General features: G+C 43.8%; 1 protein-coding gene across 3 annotated transcripts in view; it reads left to right on the top strand.

Annotated features, from left to right (window-relative positions):
* Window positions 1–26,062, top strand: part of LOC142321825 (uncharacterized) — a 140,447-nt gene that overhangs the window by 10,534 nt on the left and 103,851 nt on the right. For all 3 annotated transcript variants that reach the window (XM_075360279.1, XM_075360270.1, XM_075360260.1), the window contains exons 4-6: window positions 230–277; window positions 17,005–17,043; window positions 18,110–18,130. In XM_075360279.1, coding sequence (XP_075216394.1) covers window positions 230–277; window positions 17,005–17,043; window positions 18,110–18,130 — 108 coding nt within the window. The remainder of the gene's footprint in view (window positions 1–229; window positions 278–17,004; window positions 17,044–18,109; window positions 18,131–26,062) is intronic.

The raw sequence follows: 26,062 nt of genomic DNA, 5'->3' as shown, positions 1-26,062 counted from the left end.
TTCTTCTTGGAAAACATGAATGAGGAAAACTGGAAACACTAGAAAATTACTGCAGCATTCTTTAGTGTAATATTCTAGTGAACAGGATTGTAATGATGAGGATTAGCTAAGAAAGTGGAAAATTTAAGCATTAATTTCTATTCTGCACAGAATTATTTTCAAATTTTGGCTAATGAGTCCGAATTATAAATGAGTAATTTTTTTTATAGCCTAAATTACTTTATTACAGGTATTTAAAAGATTTGTTTGGCAGTAAAATAATTTCCGTCGTCACAATGTGAGTAAACATAGTTACTAATTTATTCATAATCTAATTATACAATATTTACTCTTAAAATATTTAAAGAAGAAATTTTCAATTTTATTTGTTTAAATATTAAGTAGTTTGTTAAACACTATATTACTACGTAACAAGGATTAGGTAGTCCAATCTTACTAGGAAAATAACTGAGTCCCATATTGAAATTTTTTGCACCAGCACAGGAGACCAGGATTCTCTCTTAGGTTTTAGGTCTTAGATGTTAAGTGTTATTGGTAAAAGACAATGTAGTAGTGAAAATACAGATTTTCCGTTTTAAATTATCATTAAATATAGACTTAATAATGATGCTGTATTAAATCTGTTTATTGTAAGGGGATTTCTGTAAAATTTATTTACCAGAAGATAGTTTCAAGATGGACTTTGTACAATGGGTTGAACTGAATTGGCAGAAAGCACCGTACATTTGAAACTTATGATATCAGGAATTTGTGAAAAAAAAAGTAGTTTGAAGTATTTCTTTTAACTTAGATTTTTATATGTTTAAGATTGGATTAAAATATTTCAGAATTCTACACATTAAATTAATAATAACTCTTAAATTGTATTTACATTTAAAATTGTTTTTGTACAGAGTTTGTAGTTTACATATGTAAAATAAAAGGTGTAAATTGAAAATGAATTTAACATGTGATATTCTATTAAGTAAATAGTCACCAACATATTTCCCAGAAATATAAATGTTATCAAATTTCATACCTTTGACTTTATTTATCAATCCGAATATTTTACATGCAGTAAAAACAAAACAGATTTAAATATTTTTTACGACAGACAAATTAAATATGCAAAAATTCCTGATAAAAATCTTTGAAGCCTCAAAAATAAGGAAAACTCTTGAATAAAAAATAAAATAAAACTAATATTCAGTTGTAGAAAACTAAATAGAAAAATCTAGTAATAGTTGCAACGAAAATTTTGAACTTAAAATGATGAAAAATTAAAAAAACCTCCAATTTAAATGACAGTACGTATCAACTGGTTTATGTTCACACACAGATGTGCTTCCTAGTAAACATCAGCGCTGATGACATATTCGTGAATGTTTGCATATAGGCTCTTATCAGAATTCATACTTTTGAAAAAAAGTTTAAATGGAATACAGATTCGGTTGCTTAATTTACCTAAAACACTGGCTGGAGGTCAGTGTGAGTGATCATAGGCTTGTAACCTTTGAGATTGCTTACAGTGGCGGTCCAACAGCTCCAGATTCGGATCGCAATAACCTATGGAGCCTGGATCAGGACAGGCTGCGGCGCGAGTGAGCGGCTGCCTTACAGGGGTTGGAATGGCGCATGGAACACAGGGAAGTATGTTCAACAGCTGGCCTTATATGTGTGTCGAAAGACAGGAGATCAGGTCAGGGTCCTGTCCTCCCCTCCGCAGATCGCTGATGCCCAACAAACTACGGCCCCAGGGATCGCGAGGTCCACTTCGGCAGCTGGTGGAAGCCACACGATTGTGGTGAAAGCGGCTGGGAAGACCTATGCCGACTTGTTGCGAAGGATGAAGGAGACTGTATCGCAAGAGGAGGCCTGTGAGGTTTTGTCAATAAGGAAAGGAGTTAACAGGGAGCTGTGTATCACTGTCAAAGGGGTGTAGAAGGCAGAGGAGGAGGAGTTGAAGAGCACTCTGCAGAGTAAAGTGGCCAGCCCCCAAGTTAATTATTAATCAAAAAGGAGGTAGGAGGGCAGTTGTCCACGTACAGGATATCAAGCTCAAGATCTGCGAACAAGAATTTCATCTGCAATGGCGAAAGTAGTAGGAAAGGCAGAGGGTTTAAGATCACGTCGATGCGCCCGGCATATGACCAAACTCAAACCGCCACGGTTATCAGAAGTCAACATGCGGCAAACAGGTTGACGGACGAACAACTTTAGATAGGGTGGGTACACTGATATTGCCCACCGGGTTGGTCTAGTGGTGAACGCGACTTCCCAAATCAGCTGATTTGGAAGTCGAGAGTTCCAGCGTTCAAGACCTCGTAAAGTCAGTTATTTTTACACAGATTTGAATACTAGATCGTGGATACCGGTGTTCTTTGGTGGTTGGATTTCAATTAACCACACATCTCAGGAATGGTCAAACTGAGAATGTACAAGACTACACTTCATTTACACTCACACATATCATCCTCATTCATCCTCTGAATTATCTAAACGGTAGTTACCGGAGTCTAAACAGGAAAAGAAAAGGGTACACTGATCACCGTGGACCCACGGTCCACGGTGTATGATATTGACCGTAACCTTACCGATGAGGATGTCTTTTCCATCATTAGAGAACAGAAAACTGATTTGGAAGCCGCACATCCGGAGGGCTGGAGGCTTCTCTTTAAGAGGCGTAGGCGTGATACACAGAAATATTCCGGAGTTTTTGAAGTGGGTTCTGGTCTCTTTAAAAATTTACGGCTGCAGGCAGGCTGTTTATCGATTTTTTGTCCTGCTGAGGAAAAGAGTGCGTGGATGTTCAAAGATGTTTCAAGTGCTGCAGATGTGATCACGGGAATACATTTTCTAAGTTTGCCTTGGTGTGTGCGCATTGTGGTGATGAGGGCCATAAGCGTGATGACTGTTTGCATAGGTCCGATGCTCCGGCCTATGCTAAATGTAAAAGATAGCACAAAAATCATTAGGAACCAATTGTTAGTGAAAAGTGTGGCTGTTACATAAAAGCCGTTGAGCTGTCCTTCGATTCCTTATATGGTTAGGTTCGGTCAACTTAATGCCCAGGGTCCTCATGTAGTACAGGTTGAGTTAAATGAAGTTGTAGAGACATGGAGCCATATTGAACATGAGTGCTTATGTAATTAGGGGTGATCTGCTAGGCTTTTACAGCTGGAAAACATTTTGTGTGGGGCATACCTGTACGTCTGCTATTCTGATCAGAAAGTCGCTTGATAGTTTCAAATACGGCAGATTTCTGACGCGCATCATGTTGTGGTCAGACTTGCCATTCGCGGGCAGAACCTTACAGTTGTTAGTTCATATTTCCAATACATGGATCCCACTGAGGAACATTTAGCGAGATGGGACAGGATCATTCGTATTGTGAGTAATGTTCCAATCCTTATCAGTGGCGATGTTAATGCGAAGTCGCTTTTCTGGTACAGTGGGATCACTGGTCATGGCGGTGTTTTTTTCCCCTATATCCCTGGGCCGGACATCCAATTAAGTATACTCAGCCCAGAGACGTGTCTTTTGACTCTAAGGCGGTCTTCCCGCCCACCGGTTATACACCCGGTACGGCAGGTCAACCGCCCCGGTACTAGATCTTTTCTTGCCTGCCTCTAATTCCCGCCGACGAGGGCAAAACCCGGCTATGCTGTTCCCCACCCCCGCCGAAAGAAACCGGGTCTCGGTCTTTATGCCATTTGCCTCAAACCGGTGCGACCAGCACAAGGAGCGCGTGCACCCCCAAAACCAGCCACACCGGCCGGATCTAGGTCTTTTAATTTTACCCCCGCGAAATCTCCCCGGAGTCCCCGTCCCCTCACTGAAACCTGCACGCCAGAGCATATAGGCCCTCAGAGACGGGGCTGTCCACCTATCCCTATTTACGATTGAACCTAACGATTCCTTCGTCGCGCCTTCTCTTCCTTAGTGCGAAGAACCGTACCGGCGAAATTGTTAAAAACGTTCCAGTTCTGCTCCCTCCTTAGCGACCGCTCTACTATGTTATTCGCGTTCAGGTTATTGACTGCTACGAATTGTCTGTATTGTGCCCATCTCCGGCATTCGAACATCGTATGCTCTGCGTCGTCCACCTCCTGGCAGTAGTCGCAGTTGGGTGTGTCTCTCTTGCCTAATCTTTTTAAATAGTAACCAAAACATCCATGACCCGACATCATCTGTGTTATGTAAAAGTTCACCTCGCCATGTTGGCGATCCAGCCATGCGTCCAAATCACTTATTAACCTTCTGGTCCAGGCCGCAGTGTTATTCTCTGCCCATACTTCCTTCCACCACTGTCGGGTCATCGCCTCGGTCTCAGCTCTACTACACCCTTCCGCTCTCACTTTCCTGCTCTTGATCTGAAGTTCTATCGGCGGGACCGACGCAAGCACACACATAGCTTCATATGACAGGGTACGATACCCTGCCACCACTCCCAACAATGCCGTTCTGTGCATTCTTCGCAGTTTATCCTTGTTTCTTTGTATCCTGATTGCAACAGCCCAAACCGGCGCCGCGTATAACGCCGCAGACACCGCCGCCAACGCAATCAGTTTCCGTTTGGAGGCCCCCAGTACTGTGTGTTCCACGAATAATCTCCTGATGGCTTTTATGGTGAGCCCTACTTTTTTGCACACATTTTCTATATGCCCACCAAACTTGTGATTTTTATCTATTGTCACCCCTAGGTATTTTGTATCCTTGACCTCAGTTATAACTCTCCACGATCACGACCCGAACGCCGCGCAGTCTTCTCCTACCCGTGAAGAGAATCCACTCGCTTTTTGCCGGGGACACTTCCATGTTGTTGTTTATTAGCCAGTTGTCTATGAGTTGGAGGGAGCGATTTGCTTTACCCTCTGCATCACCAATTTCCTTATTTTCCACCAATAGTACAATGTCGTCAGCGTAATTGACTACGCTGACTCCTGCCGGATAAGGCAACCGGAGCACTCGGTCGTAAAAGATGTTCTATAGCAAGGGGCCTAACACAGACCCCTGCGGAACTCCACCGAAGACCAGAAATCTCACCACCCCCTCCAAAGTGCAAACCTCCGTCCTTCTATCAGACAGGTAGCAGTCAACCTGGTTTAGCAAATGGTCACTAACATTCATTTCTCTGAGCGCCGCTACAATGGCCGTCCACGGTACCGAGCCAAACGCATTTTTGATATCTAACTGGACCATCAATGAGATCCTTCTGGTCCTCCAAGTACCGCTCCGTACCTCCGCCGCCTAGCTAACCACCCTGTTTATCGCATCCAGTGTCGAACGGCCCTTACGGAATCCATATTGCTCCAGATGTAGGCTTCCGCTTAGGTCCAGCTCCTATTGGATCCTAGTAGCAAGAAGCCTCTCAGCCGCCTTACCCATATTATGTATGAGGCTGATAGGACGATACTCGCAAACGACTGGGCTTGTATTCGGTTTGGGAAGAAAAACCATTCTGGCCTCCTTCCAGCATTGAGGGAAAGTGCGGTGTTGCAGCCCATAACTCAAAATGTCCGTCATCTCCCACGGTACTATTCTAGCGTGTCCTTTAATGACCCCTGCCGGAACTCCATCTGGGCCCGGACTCTTCTTGTTATTTAACTTGTTAATTGCGGCAATCACCTCATCCTGTGTGAACCTGCCACGTTCGCACAAGACTGCCTCCCGTCTTATCTCCTCCTCCCGTGGGTAAAGTACGGACATCTGGCGCGCCACTTCGTCCTCATTCAGCGCAAGCACTCACCTCCCCAATCGCTTCATTACTATTTGGAAGGCTCGCCCCCACGGGTCAGCATCGAGCTCACCACACAGTTCCCTCTGATTACATATCTTGGCGTTCTTAATCAGGTAGTTCAACGTTTTCCGAGCCGTCCTATAGGCCTCCATAGTTTGTTCAATCTGAGCCTCAGATCCCTGTCTAGCTCTTAATCTTTGGGCCGTTCGTTTATTTCGCTGAAGTATGATTCTTTGTTCCGCGATCTCCTGGTTCCACAACCAGGGGTGGTATCTATGCTCCGTTTCCGGTATGCTGGAAATTTCGTTTGAGATTATTTCTTGGAGGACCTCCGGATCCAACCTTCTGCCGTCAGAGATTTTGCGTGCCGCTATCTCCACAATTATGTTCACCTGTCTGCTAGTGAATCTTCTTGCTGGGTTCCGTACAGCAGGGGTTGCCGAACTGACGTGTATTATCAAGGAGACCGCAAGGTGATCACTCCCGGTCTTCTCTTCCAAAACTCGGAATTCGGTTCTATCAGTGACCATTCTCCCATCCATGATCACCAGATCGAGAATGGATTAATGACCCCTCGCTCGATAAGTCGGAGTTCCGTCGTTCAGGCATGTTGTACCGGTAGCTGCAAGGAAGTCCTCCAGGACACTTCCTCTGTTATTCGTGGTCCCAGCGCCCGCCGCCACAGTCCTACAGTTGAAGTCCCCAAAAATAATAGCTTTCTTCGGGGACTGCATAACCAAGCGTTGCAACTGTGTCATCCGGTGTTGGTACTCTTCAACGGACACATTAGGGCTAATGTAGACAACGTACATAATATGCTCTTCAAGTTCCACGGCTACCACACCCTGCGCTCTGTGATACAGACTAAAGTCCCTACTGCCTGTTGCTCGCTTCACCGCGACGTCTCCCGCCATATCAGACACCCACTGCGAGTGAGCGGCCGCGAGGACAATTGGCTCGGTAGCCACAATAAAATCAAAACACCCACGGTTGGCAATCTCCTCCACCAGATAATTGGCGAGGAGACTACGGTTGTCATTCGATAACAGGATCCTTAACATGTCTTACAACAATCGGAGCTGCCGGTCCTGTACGTCGAGCTCTTACAGTCTAGGCACCTATTGGCCTCTCGACATTCTCGAATAAGGTGCCCCCCACCGCCTCAGTTGTAGCATAAGCTACCACGGTCAGGACCCTTGCAATTTCTGCTACCGTGCCCAGTAGGCCAGCATCGATAGCAGCGCTCATTTTCTGTTCTGATATACGTCCGACAGTGGACCCACCCGACCCGAAGCCTGGAGGCAACCAGCTTGGTCGCCCCTCTGTGAGTAGTGATGACCGTAGCATTTTTTGTTTCTCCATATGCACCTCTTAGAGATGTTATTCTATAGCTTTCCTCTTTGCCAAGGACCCTGTCTAGCGCCTCCTTTTATTTCGTTTTCCGTGGTGTCATACTCAAGATCTTTAATATGCACCACGGTTCTTCTGTCGCCTCTCGTACGAAGATCCACCTGTAAACCTGCCGCTCTGTCTCTTAACATATTAGTAAATTCGCCGGCCTTTTTGGTTCCTTGGATTCGGACCTCCATTTCTTGGTTGCGGCCCTTTCTAATTGAGAGGACTTCTCCTGCTTCCTCCCTGGAGACTCTGTCCTTGACTGTTTTTAAGAGGTCAGCATACGATTTCCCAGGTGCTCTCACCACCACTGTCTTACTCTCCGTCACCGGTGGAGCAGACCTACGCCCCACGCGAGCCAGATCGCGATCTGGCTCGTGTTTGATCCCCCAAATTAGGAAGGATCATTTTTGGAGGCGATTTTTTCTCCCATGACAGGTAAATAACTATTTTCCTTATAAATATACCCTCCGGTCCAGGCGATATGACGAATACCACTTCCTCGGGTTTACTGACGACCCTCCTCATGGCCTTAATCACTTGCCCTGCGGCTGCCTTTTCTCCTTCTTCGGTGCTGTACACCACCGTGTACCTTGTACCCCTCGAGGTAAAACAGTTATCCTCCAACACGGTGGAGTCCTGGATGATCATGGCCCCTGGTTTGGTGCCATTAAACTGGCTGCCGGGTCTCGTCTTGGTCAAGTTAAAATAGTGGCAGCTGTCCTCCCCAGGCGTTAAGTTGGTCACCTGGGTAAGCCTGTTCATCGCCCAGGTTGACCATCTGCTTGGCAGTCTCTCTAATAGTTGGTCATCAGTAAGGTCTTGTTCTAGAATATCTTCCTCCCTTTGGGGTCTACCTGTTTGTGCCCCTGCGTATTTGTGTCAACACCAGCCGCTTCATCCTCTACCAGTTGAAGCTCCTTGTAAATCTCAGATAACACCCGCTCATGCGCTTTTATTAAAGCTGGGCTGGATTTACCTAGGCCATGGCGTAATTGTATTAGGGCGTGTCCCAGTCTACATGCAATATTCTTAAGAGTTAGCGGGGCATCCTCCTCCTCGGATGAGCCCGCTCTGGCCCGTTTAACGCTCTTTGACTCCGTAATCCTCCAAGTTTTCTTTTCCTGGGTCCTTGAAGACTCTAAGGCACTTACCTCCATCCCCTTCTCTATGGGATTGATGGATATTAATTATTTAATGTGTTTTTGGGCTCTCCGCCCAATTCCTATTACTTTAAGACCCCACAAGGGGGGGTTCAAAATTTTCAAATTTTGCAAAAAATTGGGCAAAAGTTTGATGGGGCACCAGAAGATGTACAATCTTATGATTCGTCCAGAACCGGAAGGATTTTCCTTTAGGCCCACCCAGTCAAACGTTATTTGGGATCAAAGTTCCCCAATTACTAGGCGGTTTGACAAAAATTTCTTAATATGGGAAAAATGTTTGCGGCGCCAAAAGATGCACAAACTCGTGATTCGCGTAGATCCGAAAAGATTTCGTTCTAAACGCACCCGTTCAAACGTTATTAAGGTTTGAAGTTTCCCTAATAACTGAGCAGTTTGACAGAAAACATTTTTCACTTGTCTCACAGCAAACAACGAAATATTTTCTAAGTTGTTGTTTACTTCTATTGACAGGGCTGTATTGTCCTGCCAATCGACTTAGACAATTTTCAGCTGTATGTCTTACAGCTGTAACGAATGTTTAACCTATAATTATTTTAAATATTTATAAATAATTTTCCAATTCACCAAATCTCATGAAACTTTACGTACGTTTCTTGAACCCTTCCTCTTGAAAACTTATTAACTTCCAGAACCTGGAAATTGTGAGTAATGTTTCAATCCTTATCAGTGCCGATGTTAATGCGAAGTCCCTTTTCTGGTACAGTGGGATCACTGGTCATGGCGGTGACTTAATTGACAGTTTCATCACGCAGAATAATTTTTAGTTCTTTAATGTGACAGACCAGTTGGCTACTTACGTCGATATGGTTGACGAACGAAGAGCCATTTCAGGTACAAATATTGATATTATCATTGGTAAGGAAATCGCTGGCAGGATACGTCATTGGTCTGTGGTCGATGACTGTCTGGCGATCTTCGATTGATAAACTTTGAAATAGCGGACGAGCTACGCGATGGCCATAAAGGATACTTTACTGCAGAGTATGGCGGACTGGCCGAAATTCTCCTCATTGTTGGATTCCAGACAGGAGATTTGTTCTAGAGTCCTTCACAGCCTGCCATTGGATGTCCTGGCAGAAAATTTCACTCTGCGGTAGTTACGGGGACTGAAGCTTCCATTACTAAAGGCACTTTCCGGGAACGTATATTTCGTTGGTGGTCTCGGAATCTGATAGCAATGAAGCAGTCTGTGAATCGACAGAAAGGCTGCGCAACGATAGGGTGATCACGATTGGCGTGCGGCCCTTACCGCAGAAGGAGGGCTAGGTACTTTCATAGCATTAGATCCTGCAAGCGTAATTCCTAGCGTTCCTTCGTTCAGGAATAAGGGAATAGAGATCCTTGTAGCATTGTGTATAGAGTCTTTAGTCATAAGTGCAGGAAAGATGTTATCTTGTCAACTTCGTCGACCTTCGAAGGAGTGATAATTAATAAGGACAGTATCCATAATATTTTTCTGAATGATTTGTTCCCGGATGACACTATGGTGGGTGAGATTTCATTACTTCGGCGTGTCAGACGGGAAGTCGCGAGGCAGAGATGCGTAAGGTGATCTGCTGTATGGCACGGCACAAGGCCCCCGAATATGATTGTATCGTAGTGGAGCTTTTCGTTCGAGCGTTACCACTAGTTCTTGGTCCTTTAACTAGAATGTATGATAGGTTGCTTTTCGCCCGCCACTTTCCCGCGTGTGGGAAGCGTGTAAACTTGGTATTGATGTTCAAAGTTGGCGACAAAGATTTTACTGTTAGTTCTTCTTACCGACCAATAACGTTCTTGCCTGTGATTGGTAAAGTTTTTGGGAAGGTCCTATATTTGCGTATTAATGTTAGATTGGTCACTGATCATTTACTAATAAATAACCTGTATGGTTTCTTACTGGCCAAGAGCACTGAAAATTCCAAAAAATGGTTATGGATATAGCTTCCTCTAGATCATGCAAATAGGTATTCGGGATTTTTCTGTATATATCCAGGACATTTAATAAATTATGGTAGCCCTCTGCTCAGTTTCAGATGCAGAAGCGTAAATGTACACAAAATTAATAGGAAGTGCTCTCAAGTTATTTCAGCAATCGGACCGTTTACCTGCGTGAAGGCGGCTTAGACGTTCGTAAGACCTTAACTACAGGATGCCCTCAAGGCAATGATCTGAGCCCCCTTCTTTGGATTATAGGATGCGATTCCATGTTGCCCTTGAGGTTGCTGTGGGGTTGATCTTCCCATTTGTACGATACGGCTCAGAAGTACCTGGGTGTTAATTTCCCCTTGAAGAAAATTATCAGTTTAAGAAACATCTATAGTATGTAGCAAAAAAGGCTGCTGATGCTTTTTATGTAATCATTAAAGTCATTCCTCCCGGTTGGGGGTTGAATTACCGTACCATGCGTATCCTATACAAAGGTGTCAGCGAAGCTATTATGCTGTATGCTGTGCCTGTTTGGGCTCAACCAATAATTTTTAGGTATTGCGCGAACATTTTGCCACGGGCCCAACAACTCCTCTTGCTACCTGTTATAGAAGGTTATAGAACCGTCTCGCGGGAGGCAGTCTGTGTTATAGCCGGTGTTAAATCAATATATATCTTGGCTAATAAGCATAAGGAACGCTACATTTCTAAAGTACATAACCTATTGACGTCAGAACGAAAGAGGAGTTTGAAGATCGGGGCTTTGCGTATTGGCAGGTTAGGTGGGATGAATCCCTCACAGGTTGCTACACGCATGGTATGTTTCCTATAGCGTCTGACTTAGGCGTGATTAGAAGGGTTTCCCCAATCGATACATCACACAGTTTCTCAGGGCATGGTGCCTTTCGGACAAGTTTGGCTTGGTATAGTTTGATGGATTAGTCAATGCTCAGATTGTGGGACTGATGATATAATGGACCACCTCCTCTATGTCTGTCCCCGATATGAGGTCAAATGTTCACGAGCTGTTAGGGAACTTGAGAGAATACATTCCTTTCCGGAACTCTGTATTAACTGGATGATCCGCGACGACTACAGTGGCTGAGCTTCTCTGCGCCAATGCGGTATGCAGGTCTTCAGAGAGAGTTTAATCGAGGTATTGCATCGTGATAAAATCCCAGGTGACTAGGGTCCGGCCTAAGCATTGGATTAATTGAATGCAGGCTCATTGGCACCGTGCCACGTTTATATTGGTAATGTTAGTGTTTCGATTTTGGTCTCTCGCCGACGGGGGTGACCGCGCTGCCGGGATATGATAGCCAATGTGACCGGTAGCGTAGCTTCGTACAGCCGGCGGCAGACCTAATTATGACTTGGTAATGTCGCGCGAGACGTCATGATGGGACCGGGAGTGTATGCGGAATTTGTTCCGTGGACCGGAATAAGGTTACTTTCTCCTTGTTAGGTGACCAAATTTGGTAAACTGATTTGGGTGTAGGTCTGAATTTCTATGTTGTGAAACACGAATTTTGATTGATATGAGTGTAGCACTGATTTAACTTACAACTCGTTCGTTTTCTGAGGTATTCACAGTTACGAACAGTGTTGGCAAATTTACACTAGGCCCGGGGTCTACGGTTCCGCGGTCTCCGTTATTTAGTTTAAAGCAATCATGTTAGGTTGGATATGAAGATGTCCGTTCAGGCTTACGTGAAGGCGAAATTTGAATTGAATTTTACTGATGCAAATATTTGCCAAGGCATTTACATCGGTGGCATTCCATCCGAAGATTGGCTGATGACTGGGAGATCGAATCAGTCACAGGATCTAAAGACGATCTCCGGTAAAGCCCCTCAGTGCTCGGAATGGAGGGGTTGGTGTGGTGGCCGTTAACGTCACAAAGTGGTTGTCTTCCCTCTACGGTGTTGGGATGCAGCGCCTATATCAGAGAATTTGAGTACAGATATTTCACGTGTTAGTGAGTGGGATCCGTAGCGTCGCAATATTCGGTGACTTTGCTGATTTTGTGAATAGTTTGGTGGAGGAGGTAGCCAGGTGCAGTAATTGACCTAATGAGCGTATGGACGCGCTGGACCTAGGTTGTATTAACGGAGAAGGAGAATTTATGCGGATTCGCGTTCAGCTGTTGATCTGGCATTTGTCACCGAGGAACATATCGCTGAGTACTACTACTGGAGTGTACTGCAGGAGGAGAGCCTGTCGAACCATTTGATGTTCAGGTTTTGTTTCCCGAGCAAGGCACCGAATTGATCCTCCAGAGAAGTTGGCCTAATCCAAGACGGTCTATGTGGCTTTCTCATAGCGGATTAAACGGCATTTTGTCGGGGTCAATTCCGCGGATCTCATGATGGAGGTAGTGGCTGATGGATGTAGACTTTTTAGCGTGACATATATGCGACTGCGACGGAGGAACGTTTGCTGGAGGAGCACGGAGTTAAAATAGTTGCGCAAATGATCCTAGGCCAGGAGGAGAATCTACAAGCATGCCAGATCTTGAAATCCGCAGACACGGAAGGCCTGCAAAAAGAGAAAACCCAGCATAGGAAAAGGATTGTGGCTGATCACATCTTGCCTTTCAGAATTGAACAGCTTATCAGGGCTGCAGGCGGATGTAGTAGCACAAGAGCCCGGTTGCGGATGGAATACCGGTCGAGGTGATCCAAATCTTGGTGGAAATGGAGGAGGCGGCAGCAGAGGCCCTTCGGTACTAAATGGCATTTTAAGTTAAGGATCCATCCCGGAAACCTGGAAAACATCACGGCTAGTCTTAATCAGGCCTGTCTTCGTACAGGCCTGTAATTCTGGAAAACATCATTACTAAGTTGTTGGAGCGGATGATTGCCGTAAGGTTTCGAAAAGAGATTCAGCGTAACGGAGAACTCCACAATCGACAGTTACGTTTTTGGCCTAGAAGGTCAAAGATTGATGCTGCCAACGCAGTAATGGAGATAGTTGACAAGGCGGTGGCCGGTACCTGGAGAACCAGGCTTACACCAAACGTAATATTTCTCGATGTGCAGAACGCACTCAACTCCCTCAGCTGGGAGTCTATCTTCCGGGCATTGATGGTGTTGAGCTTTAGTGGCTACCTAAGGAGAATAGTACAGGATTATATCGAGGATTGGAAACTTGTATATAAGCTGGTGGATAACGAGCTGTGGTTCCGGTCTACGCGTGGAGTGTTAAAGGGCTCTGTCTTGGGACACTCTGGAACGTGGTCTATGATGAGGTACTTTGGCTACGTTACACGGGATTCTCAAGGTGACTCCCTTTGCCTACGCTGATGAATTGGCCCTTGTGGTGGTGGGGAAGACTGAGGAGGGGATGGCAGACGCTGCGAATGCGGCTATAGATAAGATCGGAAGATGGATGACGGAAAAAAGGTTGCACCTGTCCCGAGGAAATTATGAATTCGTCTCGCTGGCTGGGAGACAGGAGCTTGCCCCCACTGCGATCAAAACAGAGGGAGTGGTGGTCCAGTCGCGGAAAACCACCATGTACCTGAGAATTTGGCTGGAGCACAAGCATTCTTTTACCCACTTTGAGAAAGAGGATAGCGGGAAGGCGGAACGAATGGTCCAGCGTCTGGAAAGGTTACTCTCGAACATCGGGGGATCACGAGCGTTGAAAAGTAGACTGTATGCACACGTGGTCATTGTAGACAGGTGGTCAAAGTTAGACTTCTCTATGGCGTTCCGACGTGGAAGAGGACCATGGCCGTTGGACGCAACAGGAGGATCACAGAGGGGGTACGGCGCTGCATGACCCTGAAAGTGGCATGAGCATATGCGTCTGTGTCGACAGAAGCGGTGCTGGTGATCACGAAGCAGCCACCTCTTCAGCAGCTGGCAGAGGCTCGAGTGTTGGGCCACCGGGGAGTGCCCAATGGGGACATATATGCGGCCCTGTTCAAGATTGCCAAACTAGGTGGGATGCGTCCACCAAGGATAGGTGAACGCACCACCTACCTTATCGTGGATGTAAAGCCGTGGACCTGTCGGAGGTTTGGTTAGCTAAACTACAGGCTCAGGCAATCCTTGACCTGCTCAGCGTGGAGAACATCATCACCACCATGTTACAGAGCTCCAAGATTTTTCTGCTCTCGCAGGTTTCGTGGCGAGGGGTTTTCAGGAAAAGAATCGAGGGCTCGAGGATGAGGGACAGCTCTCTGCAGTGCTGCCATTCGCACGTGCTTGCACGAGTGGCGGTAGCGCTCGGTAACTCACGCACCCCCGAGCGGAGGAGACCAAATTCCGGCGGGAATGCCCCACTCGAGGTGTTCCCGTTAAAACATTGACATAAAGATCGAGTCCCGCCTCCCGGAGTGGAGGGCCCAAGGACAGCATAGCCGGACCTGTTGGATCCTACTCTGGGGTTTTTTTGTAGGGTTGGGGAATCCATTGTACAGAGGCTGAAGTAGTGTCAGGGTCGCTATCAGGTCCCGCCAGCGTATATATACCTGCGCACTACCGACTAAACCTCCACCCCTGGCTATCGACCCTCCCTGGCAGGGGGAAATCGCGCACACACACACACTCTGCCTTTCCTCACGATTAACTCTTTCACTGGCGCTGGTAGCCGACAGAAGGCAACTTGTGTCTCGCCATAGCCATTTCGTTTTTTATAGCGTATATTGTCAGGGAGGTCAGAGCCTGTACTCTTCCTCAGACCATCTGTTATGTCTACGCCTTGTGTGCCACATACAAGGTCCCTTATGCGCAGTGCAGTCGTTCTGGTCTTTGCCGTCACCATTCTTCCCATCCTTTATTGTGTTAGTGACCGTTTGTTTAAACTCCCCGGCATTTTTTCCCTCTTCTCTGACTTTAATTTCCATACGGTCTCCGTTCCTCCGTATGGAAAGGATCTCCGTGGTTGGGGGCACCATGACCTTGCTCCGTACCGTTTTCAATAGGTCCGCGTACGTCGCTGTAGGCTTTACGACAAGTGTTTCAACTTTGTGCGTGGACTCGGCCGATATTTCATCATTTCGTGCGTAGAGAAGTCTGCCTCCTGAGGCGACTAGGTGATATTTCCGCCCCGTCTTCCTCCCCACGCATTCCAATATTTTTCGTGTAAGGTTGGCGGTCGAAGTGCCGTATAACTACGTTTGAAGTTCGCCCAGCTTTCCACCATTAAATGTTTTGACCTTGTTCAAAAGTTTTACAAGAGATTGTGCGAGGTCATTGTCTTCTCTGGAGTCCACGTAGACTACGTGAAATATATTCTTGACAGGAGCTTCATCATTCATCCCCTCGCCAATCATCCTTGCTTCTAATGAGGCTGTCAAGAGATTTCCCGCTTTGACTCCTGGAACATTGAGTAGCCACGCTACTTGAGGATGCCTTGTAGCCAGCTTCTCGTGTAATTTGTTCTTCGTTAGTTCCTTCATATCTATAATCGCAATGCTAGCCAGGGCTCCGTCTCTTTTATCGCGCTGTCCTTGTAAGTATTGCGTTCTTCGGCCATGTCATTTGATAAAGTCTACCGTATCTTCATCGGGGACTCCATTGTTAAATCCATCTATAATAGGACAGCCAGAGGCTTCGTTTTATGCTTCGTTTTACCTACTTATCGATACTTTTTCGGAGGTCAGATGCCAGCCATTCCAATTTCACGACAAAGTCCACGAGTTGTTTGGGAAGCTCCTCTTGCCAATTGGAGGTTTTCTTTATAATGTGTCTTTCTATCTTTTTTCTAACATCTGTACTGTGACGGGGATGAAGCTCCCCAGGTTGTACATCACGTGTCAGCACGCTAATGCTGGCCTTAACAGGTGTAGCCTCCATGTCAGCATGCCTCTCTGATCTATTCTTCTACATTTTTCAAAAAAAAAAAAAAGCGGTGGTTTATTTTGGGGGAACCGGCTTGGCGATCGAAGGGTTTTGGGGGCAGAGACCCTTGGGCTGAGTTATATAATTCACTGTACTGTAGCCGAGTTTTTATAGTTTAAGTGAACTAAACCTATAATCGATCTTTCAAACGAATCACTATTTAAGAACAATCATTTTGTTTTGTCAGACTACACTGAATCCATCCGCGACTTCCTGCACAACTTTCTAAAAACCACGTGTTTCTAATACTAAATTAAAATGTTTATATCTCGCTCAATAAAACATGATTCGTTTGAAAGATCGATTATAGGTTTAGTTCACTTAAACTATAAAAACCGTCTACTCTGGGGGCTTGAGGCGGGCGTAAAGTAAGATCGAACAGGCAAGTCGAGATGTAGGCCCGTTAGAAGAAGGCCCAGTTAGAATAATACATTTCCCTGGGCTGTGTAATATTTGTACACAGGCCAGGAGACTACCTGTAGGATCCAGCCCGAGAAAGAAAGTAAAATTAAAAAAAATTAAAGAAAAAACCGAAACTACTACTTAATTTAATTGACACAGATTAACTATTGTCAAGACATCAACTTTCATCATGTAGTTATAATAACTCTGCACGGTGCTTATCGTATAAGTTTAATTTTATCTTCTAAGTAAACCTGTCGCAAAATTTTGCAATGAAAATTTGTTGCAATGTTGATTTAATCAACACTGGAACAGGTACCTACATTATGTAAAATTTAGAATTCTGTTGAAATTGCCCAATTCCTTAAAAAATTACAAGGGAGTGAAGAAAGCAAATTTAGTCAAAAAATACACTTCTGGTGATAAATAATTGTATTACTATATATAAGGCATTAATATTAAGATATAACAGGAATATTTTATTGTTTCTTAATTTCATTTCATTTATTACTTTTTTAAAACGTATGTGATTAATGTACAGGTTTTCACACCAAACTCCTCTACATGACTTGAATCATCAGTAAGTATTTTTATTTAGCAATATTTCCTCCTAATTTCTTTTCTCCTGATTTCTCTGAAAATATTTGATCCTTCTCTCAAGTGTTAATATTTTACCTCTCTAATACTTAATACTTTACCTGGTTTCTTTTACCATCAACCTTCCGTCATTCCATTAACGATCCTCTTCTAATTCAATCATAATTCACGAAGCTTTTCGTTTTATTACAAAATTGGACTGGGAAATTTACTTTTCGTTACTACTTCGAAGGTTTTTTCGTTCTGTTCAAAAAGCAGATTATACCTCACCACCATCACTCACAAATCCTATTTTATTTTCTGAGACTTTGTCTATATTTTAATAATGTTTATATGCTTTCTAACAAAATAATGAAAAATGCAATTTATAATGTTTTTTTACAAACATTTATAATTATTGTAATAATTCTATTATTATTTATTCTTATCACTAAACTCAAAAACTTATTTACTTTTATCTAGTATGTAACGTGTGATCAAAACGTTCTGAGTTCTGTTACTGGATTGGCCTCTTTGGTTGTAAATAACAATATAACAAGATTCATCCAGTTCGTTTTTCATTACCGTATTATTTCTATGCTATCAGAATCTGGAAATTACCTAGACATAAAAAATGCTATAAATGGGTATTTCACATAATTAGGCTAATAGGCAAAGATTATTTCATTTTTATAAAATAATTCATAATAAAATATAAACTACACTGAAACCATAACCTAAATGAGCTGTTATAATCTAAACCGGTTTTCTTAGAAGCCTACTTGCTTATTATTACATTTATACATAGTATTATTACATAGTTACTTTAAAATAATAACTATTTATAATTACTAACATCAAAATTACTAAAAAGATAACTGAATATTGCCCAAATGTATGTTTGGAGGAACGTAATAGTTTTCCCTCAATAATGACAAAGTATTTCTAATGAAAGTTGTGATTAACTGTAGAAATTACTGTCATATATTTTTAACTTATAAAAATCTTGATTATATTAATTTATTTTAACAATGCTCATGTGGATTTACATATTTCTGTTTGTTTTGCAGCAAATATTTTCAATCTAATATGTAAGTACAGAAAAGAAAAGGTGCTATTATTATTATTATAATTATTATTATTATTATTATTATTATTATTATTATTATTATTATTATTATTATTATTATTAATTATTATTATTATTATTATTATTATTATTATTATTATTATTATTATTATTATTATTATTATTATTATTATTATTATTATTATTATTCTCTTGGGCAAGCCCAGTAAAAAGCATCCTGGCCGGCCCATAGCCAAGGCGCAGGAGTTATAACTATTGTTCTGACGTGCATTGTATATGGTAGCATGAACTATTGAAAACTATGGGTAAAATGTAAGAATGAAAGATAAAATACCAGACATAACAATTTATGAACTGCCAGATGTTAACGGCCATTGTCCCCCGTCTGCAGCTCCATCTGATGACGATCAGGTGGGCCCTCAAGAACAGGCGTTATCTTATCGCGCGAGCTTGTGATGTACCGGACGGACCAAGCGGCATGTATCCAGCAACATAGCCTTCTGCATTGGTCGGAACAGATTTGCTGGTGCTCCAACGGATCTTAATGAACCATGGAGAGAACGTGGAATCTCTCCCATCGCGCCCAAAACCACCGGGACCACTGTTACGCTCTCCTGGTCCCAAATCTCCCTGACTTGTTTTGCAAGATCCCTATACTTCACTAGTTTTTCCGTGTACTTCTTCACTATGTTGGTGGACAATGGGATTGTGACATCAATCAGGAAGGTGATTTTTTCCTGCTTCTTGGTCAGAACGATGTCTGGCCTATTATGCTCCACTGTCCTGTCCGTCAGAACAGTACGATCGTAGTACGGTTTATACTGATCGTCCTCTAATACAGACTGAGGAGCATACTTTAAATACGGGACTGAAACGGAGAGAAGACCCAGGTCCAAAGCGAGTCTCTGATGAAGTATCTTCGCCACGTTGTTATGTCGGACAGTATATTCCCTTGGAGCTAAAAACTGACACCCGCTAACGACATGTTCGATGGACTCGTTGGTCGATCCACAAAGACGGCACAGGTCAATGGTTACAGCAGGATCCTTGACGACATGCTTTCTGTAGCTGAGTGTGCTGATGACCCTGTCCTGTATAGCAAATACAAGGCCCTCCGTCTCAGCAAACAACTCGGCATACTTCAGCCAGGCCACAGACGCATCTCGATCAACCGCTTCATCCATAAGCGCCGCATAGTACCTTCCATGCAACTCCCTCGAACGCCACCTATCCATCACACTGATCTCGGAGAAGGTATCCTCAAGGGGCTGAAATTTCTCATCACCGAGGCGCAGTGGGGTTAGATTACTCTCACTTTTTACTATAACCCCGTGGAGCAAGCTGGATTGGCTCTTCTCTAGGAAGTATTTCCGGAGATTCAGCAGTTGTTTTGCATGAACCTCCCGCAAATCCATAACGCCTCTTCCTCCTCTATTCCTGGACAGGTGAAACCGCTCGACAGAGCTGAGCGGGTGATGGGAGCGGTGTCGCGTGAACGATACACGAATCATTCTATTAAGCCCTTCAAGGTCTGTCCGCGTCCAATTTATCACGCCAAAGCTATAGGAAATCAACGGAACGGCAAATATGTTAATGGCCTTTACCTTATTAGAACCACTCAACTGGGAACTCATGACGGCTCTTACTCTACTCTTGAAGCCAGATGTAAGGTCCTCTTTCGCTCGACTATGGCTAATTCCAATTTCCTGCAGGAAACCAAGGTAATTATATGTCTCACCACGCTGCATTGCATTCATGAGAGCAGGAGCATCCATCTGCGGCACTTCACACGCCTCAATCTGCGACCACTTTCCTCTCTTCATAGCATTGACCCTACACTTGTCAAGACCAAAACTCATGCATATCTCGACACTGAACCTCTCGACTAATTTGACAAGTTGCCGGATACCTTTTTCAGTGTCAGAAATAAGCTTAATATCATCCAAATACATGAGGTGGCTAAAACTGTACTGCCCAAGAGCAAAACCCTTCTTGGACTTCTGTAAGATGGAAGACAGAGGGTTCAACGCTAAGCAAAACCATAGAGCGCTCAAGGAATCGCCATGAAAAATGCCTAGGTTGATCTGTGTTACTCCGAACTTAACGGGGTTCTTATCTGGAATAGTCAGCAAAAGATTTGTGCACCACTTACCCATAACGACACTTAGGCACTCAACGACAACGGGATCGACTTTGTAGAGACGTAAGACCTCTATCAACCAGGAGTGCGGAACCAAGTCAAAGGCCTTTCTGTAGTCTATATAACCAGTATATAGGCTGCCCCGACTCTTCTTTGCCGTTACAGAGATAACTCTATCAATCACTAGCTGCTCTTTGCAGCCCCTACTACCCTGACGACACCCTTTTTGCTCCTCAGTTAAGATCTGATGCCTCTCAAGATGCTTATTGATTTTGGCAATCGCACCGATGTACACTAACTCATGGAGCTCAGTTATGGAGGGTACTAACCTTACTTTTTCTTCAAGAATCTCATTAATAAGGCTCACTATGTTCCTCGTTCCGCCATTAACCCTCAGCCTTGGTATACGCTGTCTGGCCGACGGATCCATACCACCATACAGCATCTCGTTCTCAGCAAATTGATCGGAGAGGGGATTGTCGGTTCTTATCGTTTCTTCTACAGTACTTTCATTTGAAGATGGGCTAGACAACAACCCTAACTCCCTAGAAACGTCAGCTCGGATTAACGCCACCACATCCGCAGGAACCCTATTAGACTTAAAGAGGGATCTGCGCTGATCCAGGATGTTTTGGACAGACTTACATCGTAGCTCAGGGAACTTCTCAACCATCGCTTGGTGCAGCGGAGCTCTATACGGTTTCATGTCCGATTCCATTTTTGTTATAGTTAGGTAGGTACGGTAAAGGAAGGCATTATGTTCATCTGTCCATTTAAACCGCTTCCTACCCCGGGGTTCTACAGCACTGGGTGACTGAACTTCAGCCACAACAGAAGCCACAGAAGACGTTCCAGGCCTTGTGGTACCATTAGGTGAGGCGCCGCCACTCGCTCCAGCACTCCTCACCCCAGACTGAACATCAGGACTGCTCCGAAGGGTGTCAGCCCGCAACACCCTACCGCCCCGGCATTTATTCACATCGTTGTACTCCATTAATTTTCAAAACAAATGGGTAACAGGATAAGCTACTGCGGGCAAGGCTCCGACACCTCTAGAAACGGCCGTCCCTAACATGGGAAACAGACGCCGACCAAACGCCGCCCAATCTGGAACAGACGCGTTGGATTTAAAGGACCTGTTATGGTCCGCGGGTGGGCCTTTGAAGAACACCACCTACCCTGTATATCTACAAGGCCTTCCTCTATCCGCCACCCTGAGGACGCGCCCAGTAGGGGGACAGGACCCCCCCTGGGTTATTATTATTATTATTTTTTTTTTATTTTTTTTTTTTTAACTGAATTTTTACGGGCATCGACTGCTAAGGTCATTAGCCCTCGTCACATTCTTTAAATGAAATTATTATCTCCATCAGGATCGTCATATGTAAGGGTGTAAAGGGCCCTTACATTTTATTTAAAAACACAAACTTCACAATAAACATTAAAACATGAAAGACAAAGACAATCACAAACACTTACGGGGTGTAAAGGGCCCCAATATTAAAATTTGAGATAGGTTCTCAAAAGACCATGAACTTAAAATTGAAATTAAACTAATCAATACCATATCTTTCTTTCTTCTACGAAGTCTCATTTATAGTTTGCTTAAGCACCCTCGGGGCGACCAGAACCGCCGTTGAGCAGTATATCAGTCGTGCCAGGGTGCCGTGGCAGTTGAATCCTTCTTATGTCAGGCCATAGGCATGCACGGCGTACACCCATAGCCTCGCGCCCTCAATCCACCCTTGAGGGTCCCCCATGCCATCATCGGACACACCCCGACTCACTGCTCTTGAATGCAGGTCAGCCAAAATGGCCTAGGCAAGAGGGCTACCTCCCGTCACTATACGTGCCACGCTTCGAGACTCCCTTATATGTATATATAAAACTACCGCTTAGAGTATCTTTTACCACAGCTTTAAACTTCCATTTTATAGACTTTTAAGAAGTCCACTGGCGTGTAAAAATGCAACTATATTTTCTTCATTTCCATTATACAGATCAGCACTAATATTATTTGTAAGACGGAACCTCTTTCTGAGGTCCTCATATATGGTACACTCTTCTATTAGATGCTTGATTGTCAGTGTTTTATTACAAACACCGCACATTGGTCTCACTTCGCCGGTTAACAAATATAAATTTGTTAATCGCGTGTGACCGATTCTAAGTCAGCTCACCGCTACTTGTTCACGGCGAGTCAACTTAAAGTCGCTTTTCCATTTATAAGGAGAAGTTTTAACTGAGTTTAGTTTTGTATTTAAACTCCTGCATTCAGCGTTCCACTTGTTTCTTACTATGTTTGTTAGACGGTTTTTAACATCTGCCACTCTTACAGGAAATGCATCCAAATCATCGCAGACTGTTGCCTTTCTGGCAGCTTCGTCTGCGATTTCATTACCTGTAATACCAGCATGCCCCGGAGTCCATACAAATACGGATCGCTGTCCTCGTTGTTTTAGTACGTATAAAATGGACAGGATGTTTGCAATTAGGACATCCTTAATGTTCTTGTTCCGGATTGCGACGAGTGCACTTAATAAATCGGAACATATTAGCACTTAGCACATAAGAGCTTTCTGAATTGCAGTGAGTTCTGCCGTGTAGACACTGGCCACATCTGGCAGTCTCCAAAAGTGGGCTTCTTCATTTACATATATCGAGCATCCAACACCATGTTCGGTTTTAGAACCGTCAGTATAAATTCTAATATGTTCTTCGTAACTACTGACGGTTTGCAAAAATTCCTGCTGGATGATCACTGCTGGTTTCTTTTTTATTTCTGCTTCAGAGAGATCCAACCATGTATTTACCGCTGGCAAGAGCCATGGTGGTATTTCTCTAGTAGAAATTGCCAATGTATCTGGAATGGCAATTTCATGTTTATTTCTTAATTCGTGGTACCTAATTCCGGCTGGTCTGGAATAGGTAGCACGACGTTCGTATAATGCAGCCATGAGATGATTCGTAAACAATTTATTATTTATATGAGCAGGGAAAGCCCAAACATTTGGTGCATATCTTAACAAGAGGATCTCTCTTCTATAATGTCACTACATTATTCCGGCTTCAGACATCAGACTAACCGCCGGACTTGTGCAGAAAGCGCCTGTTGCATATCTTATTCCGCTATTATGAACTACGTCTAACTTTTTTAAATGCAACTTTCCAGCGGATGAATATACGATACATCCGTAGTCTAGTTTAGATTGAACCAATGCTTTATACAATCTCAATAATGTCTCTTTTTCTGAGCCCCAATTTAAGTTCGATAAACATTTTATAACGTTTAGGGCTCTTTTGCATCTATCACTCAAGTCCTGTATATGTAATCCCCATGTAAGGGATTTATCCAATACTAGTCCTAAATACCTTACGCTGTCTTTATATTGTATTGGATTATCGTCAATTCTCAAAGCAGGATGACGCTAGGTCATATCGAAAGCCTTCTGAAGATCAAAGAAGACTCCGACACAATGTTTCCTTGTAATAAAGCTGTTATATATAATGTCCTCTAAGCTGATCATTTGATCAGTGGTAGAATGGTATTGTCGAAAACCTGCTTGATACGGTGATATCAGGTTTTCTTTTTCCAAAACCCAGACGAGTCGATTATTAATCATTTGTTCGAACATTTTTTCTCATAGTGCACGTCAACGAAATAGAACGATAGCTATTGGGATCTATTAATCTTTTATTTATCTTTCGTACTGGAACAACGTGAGCTTTTTTCCACTGCTGCGGGTACATTCCATCCCGCCATATTTTATTATAAAGTTCTAATAATCTACACTTTGCAGTGGTATTCAGCTGCCTGATCATATTATAATGGATTTCATCCGGACCAGCAGCTGAGTTACCTGATTTTTCTAACGCTTTCGCGAATTCTTCCATTTTAAATGGTACATTATATGAGTAATTATACTCAGTTCTAAAATTTAGTAGACCTTCGAGTTCTTCTTTTTTGGTTCGAAAACCTTCCTCGTAGTTGGCCGTTTTGCTGGCCTTTTCGAAATGATTGGATAACAGCTCTGCAATTTCGTATGGAGTATCTTTTATTTCATCTTCACCTTGAAGGCTAGTTATGGGAGCAAAATCATTACGCCCACAAATCGCCTTCACTTTCCTCCAAACATCTGATGCAGTAGTAGTTTTGTCGATGGATGACACGTATTGCTGCCAGGATCGTTTTTCGAATCTATCATAAGACGTTTTGCATACGCCCAGTATTTCTTAAAGGCAACAAGATTTTCTATACTAGTATGCTTCTTAAAGGCATTATACGCCCTTTTCTTTTTTTTATAGCTTCACTTATTTCATCGTTCCACCATGGAACGGGTTTCTTTGTAAGTTTCCCAGATGTTTTGGGAATATATCTCGATGCCGACTCAATTATTGCATTTGTTATGGCGTCGACATCGTCTCCGATAACTTCAGTTGTTTCCGGGAGTATCGTTCTAGCTGTGAAGCTCGTCCAGTCTGCCTTTTCAAATAACCATCTTTTAGGGATGGGATATATTGTTCTTGTAACATCAGTTACTATTTGCACCGGGAAATGATCGCTTCCATGCAGATCGTCTATAACATGGAAGCTGTACCTCGGTGCTATCGATCCGCTTATAAGTGCAAGATCTATACAGGACGTCGATCCATCTCTGGCATTGAAAAAGGTTCCTGATCCGTCATTTAAAATAATAAGTTCTGAATTCATCCGGAAACCTTCCAGTTCTCTTCCACGGCGATCTACTCGATCCGATCCCCAGAGAGAATTATGAGCGTTAAAGTCACCCACCAGTAAAACAGGTGGGGGAAGCTCGGAAATTAGTCTTTCTATGTCTTCCTTATTCCAATCGTAATTCGGTAAGTATATGCTGCACACAGTGATCTTAAGCGGTCGCTTCATTCTAACGGCGACCGCTTGTAGGTTGGTGTTTAGAACAACCACTTCGGTGGTAGCTCTAGTCGATGTTAATATAGCTACTCCACCTCTAACTCTTATATCTGGCGGTTGATCTCGCCGAAATATATTGAATCCTTTTAATTTAAAATTTTCATTTCGGCGGAAATGTGTTTCTTGCAGACATATACAGATCGGGTCTACATCATGTACCAAGCGTTGGAGCTCATGGATGTTTGAAAAACATCCATTGATGTTCCACTGTACTGTCGACTCACTAATTTTTAATTAAATTATTGTCTGGGTTTTCCTTTCGGCCATCCTTTTTTCCGCTTCTTCTCCATGTTGCGAACAGCAGCATGTTCGCGGAGAAGGTCGTCGCCTTTAAGGCTTCCGGTCTCCGTGTCGGAGACCACCGAAGCCGCCGACGACGACGGACATGGATCGGCGCCGGTTTCAGGCGCCGATTGAGAGGCGGCAACCTGGCCACTCCCCGACACGGGGATAGCACCGGCAACCGCCTGTGGGAGGGGGGACACTCGCCCCCCTGTATGATTTTTTGTGGCCTCTGAGGCTTAGAGGCCACTTCAGTTGCAGGAGGCTTGGGAGCCTCCATAACAGTCTCTGAAGATATTATTGTTTTATTGTCATCAAGAATCTCACTAAGACGGACTTGGTATTCTGCTTTGGGGTCCGTTTTCCTCAGCACGAGAGCAGCTTTCGCTGTTTTATCTTCGGGAGGAGGCTGTACTAATATCTTTGGCTTTATTGTATCTTTAATATTGAAAGATTTCATTTTATTGTCAATGATTCTTTCAATCATGTTAGCCAAGTTCGGAGCAAGTTTACTGATGAGCTGACTTTCATCTACAGCAATTGGAGCAGGAGCAGGAACA

The sequence above is a fragment of the Lycorma delicatula genome, chromosome 1, assembly GCF_047948215.1.
Source record: "Lycorma delicatula isolate Av1 chromosome 1, ASM4794821v1, whole genome shotgun sequence".
NCBI classification, from domain to species: domain Eukaryota; kingdom Metazoa; phylum Arthropoda; class Insecta; order Hemiptera; family Fulgoridae; genus Lycorma; species Lycorma delicatula.
The sequence above is the reverse complement of the archived record's forward strand: the minus strand, read 5'-3'. Positions and strand labels throughout refer to the sequence as shown.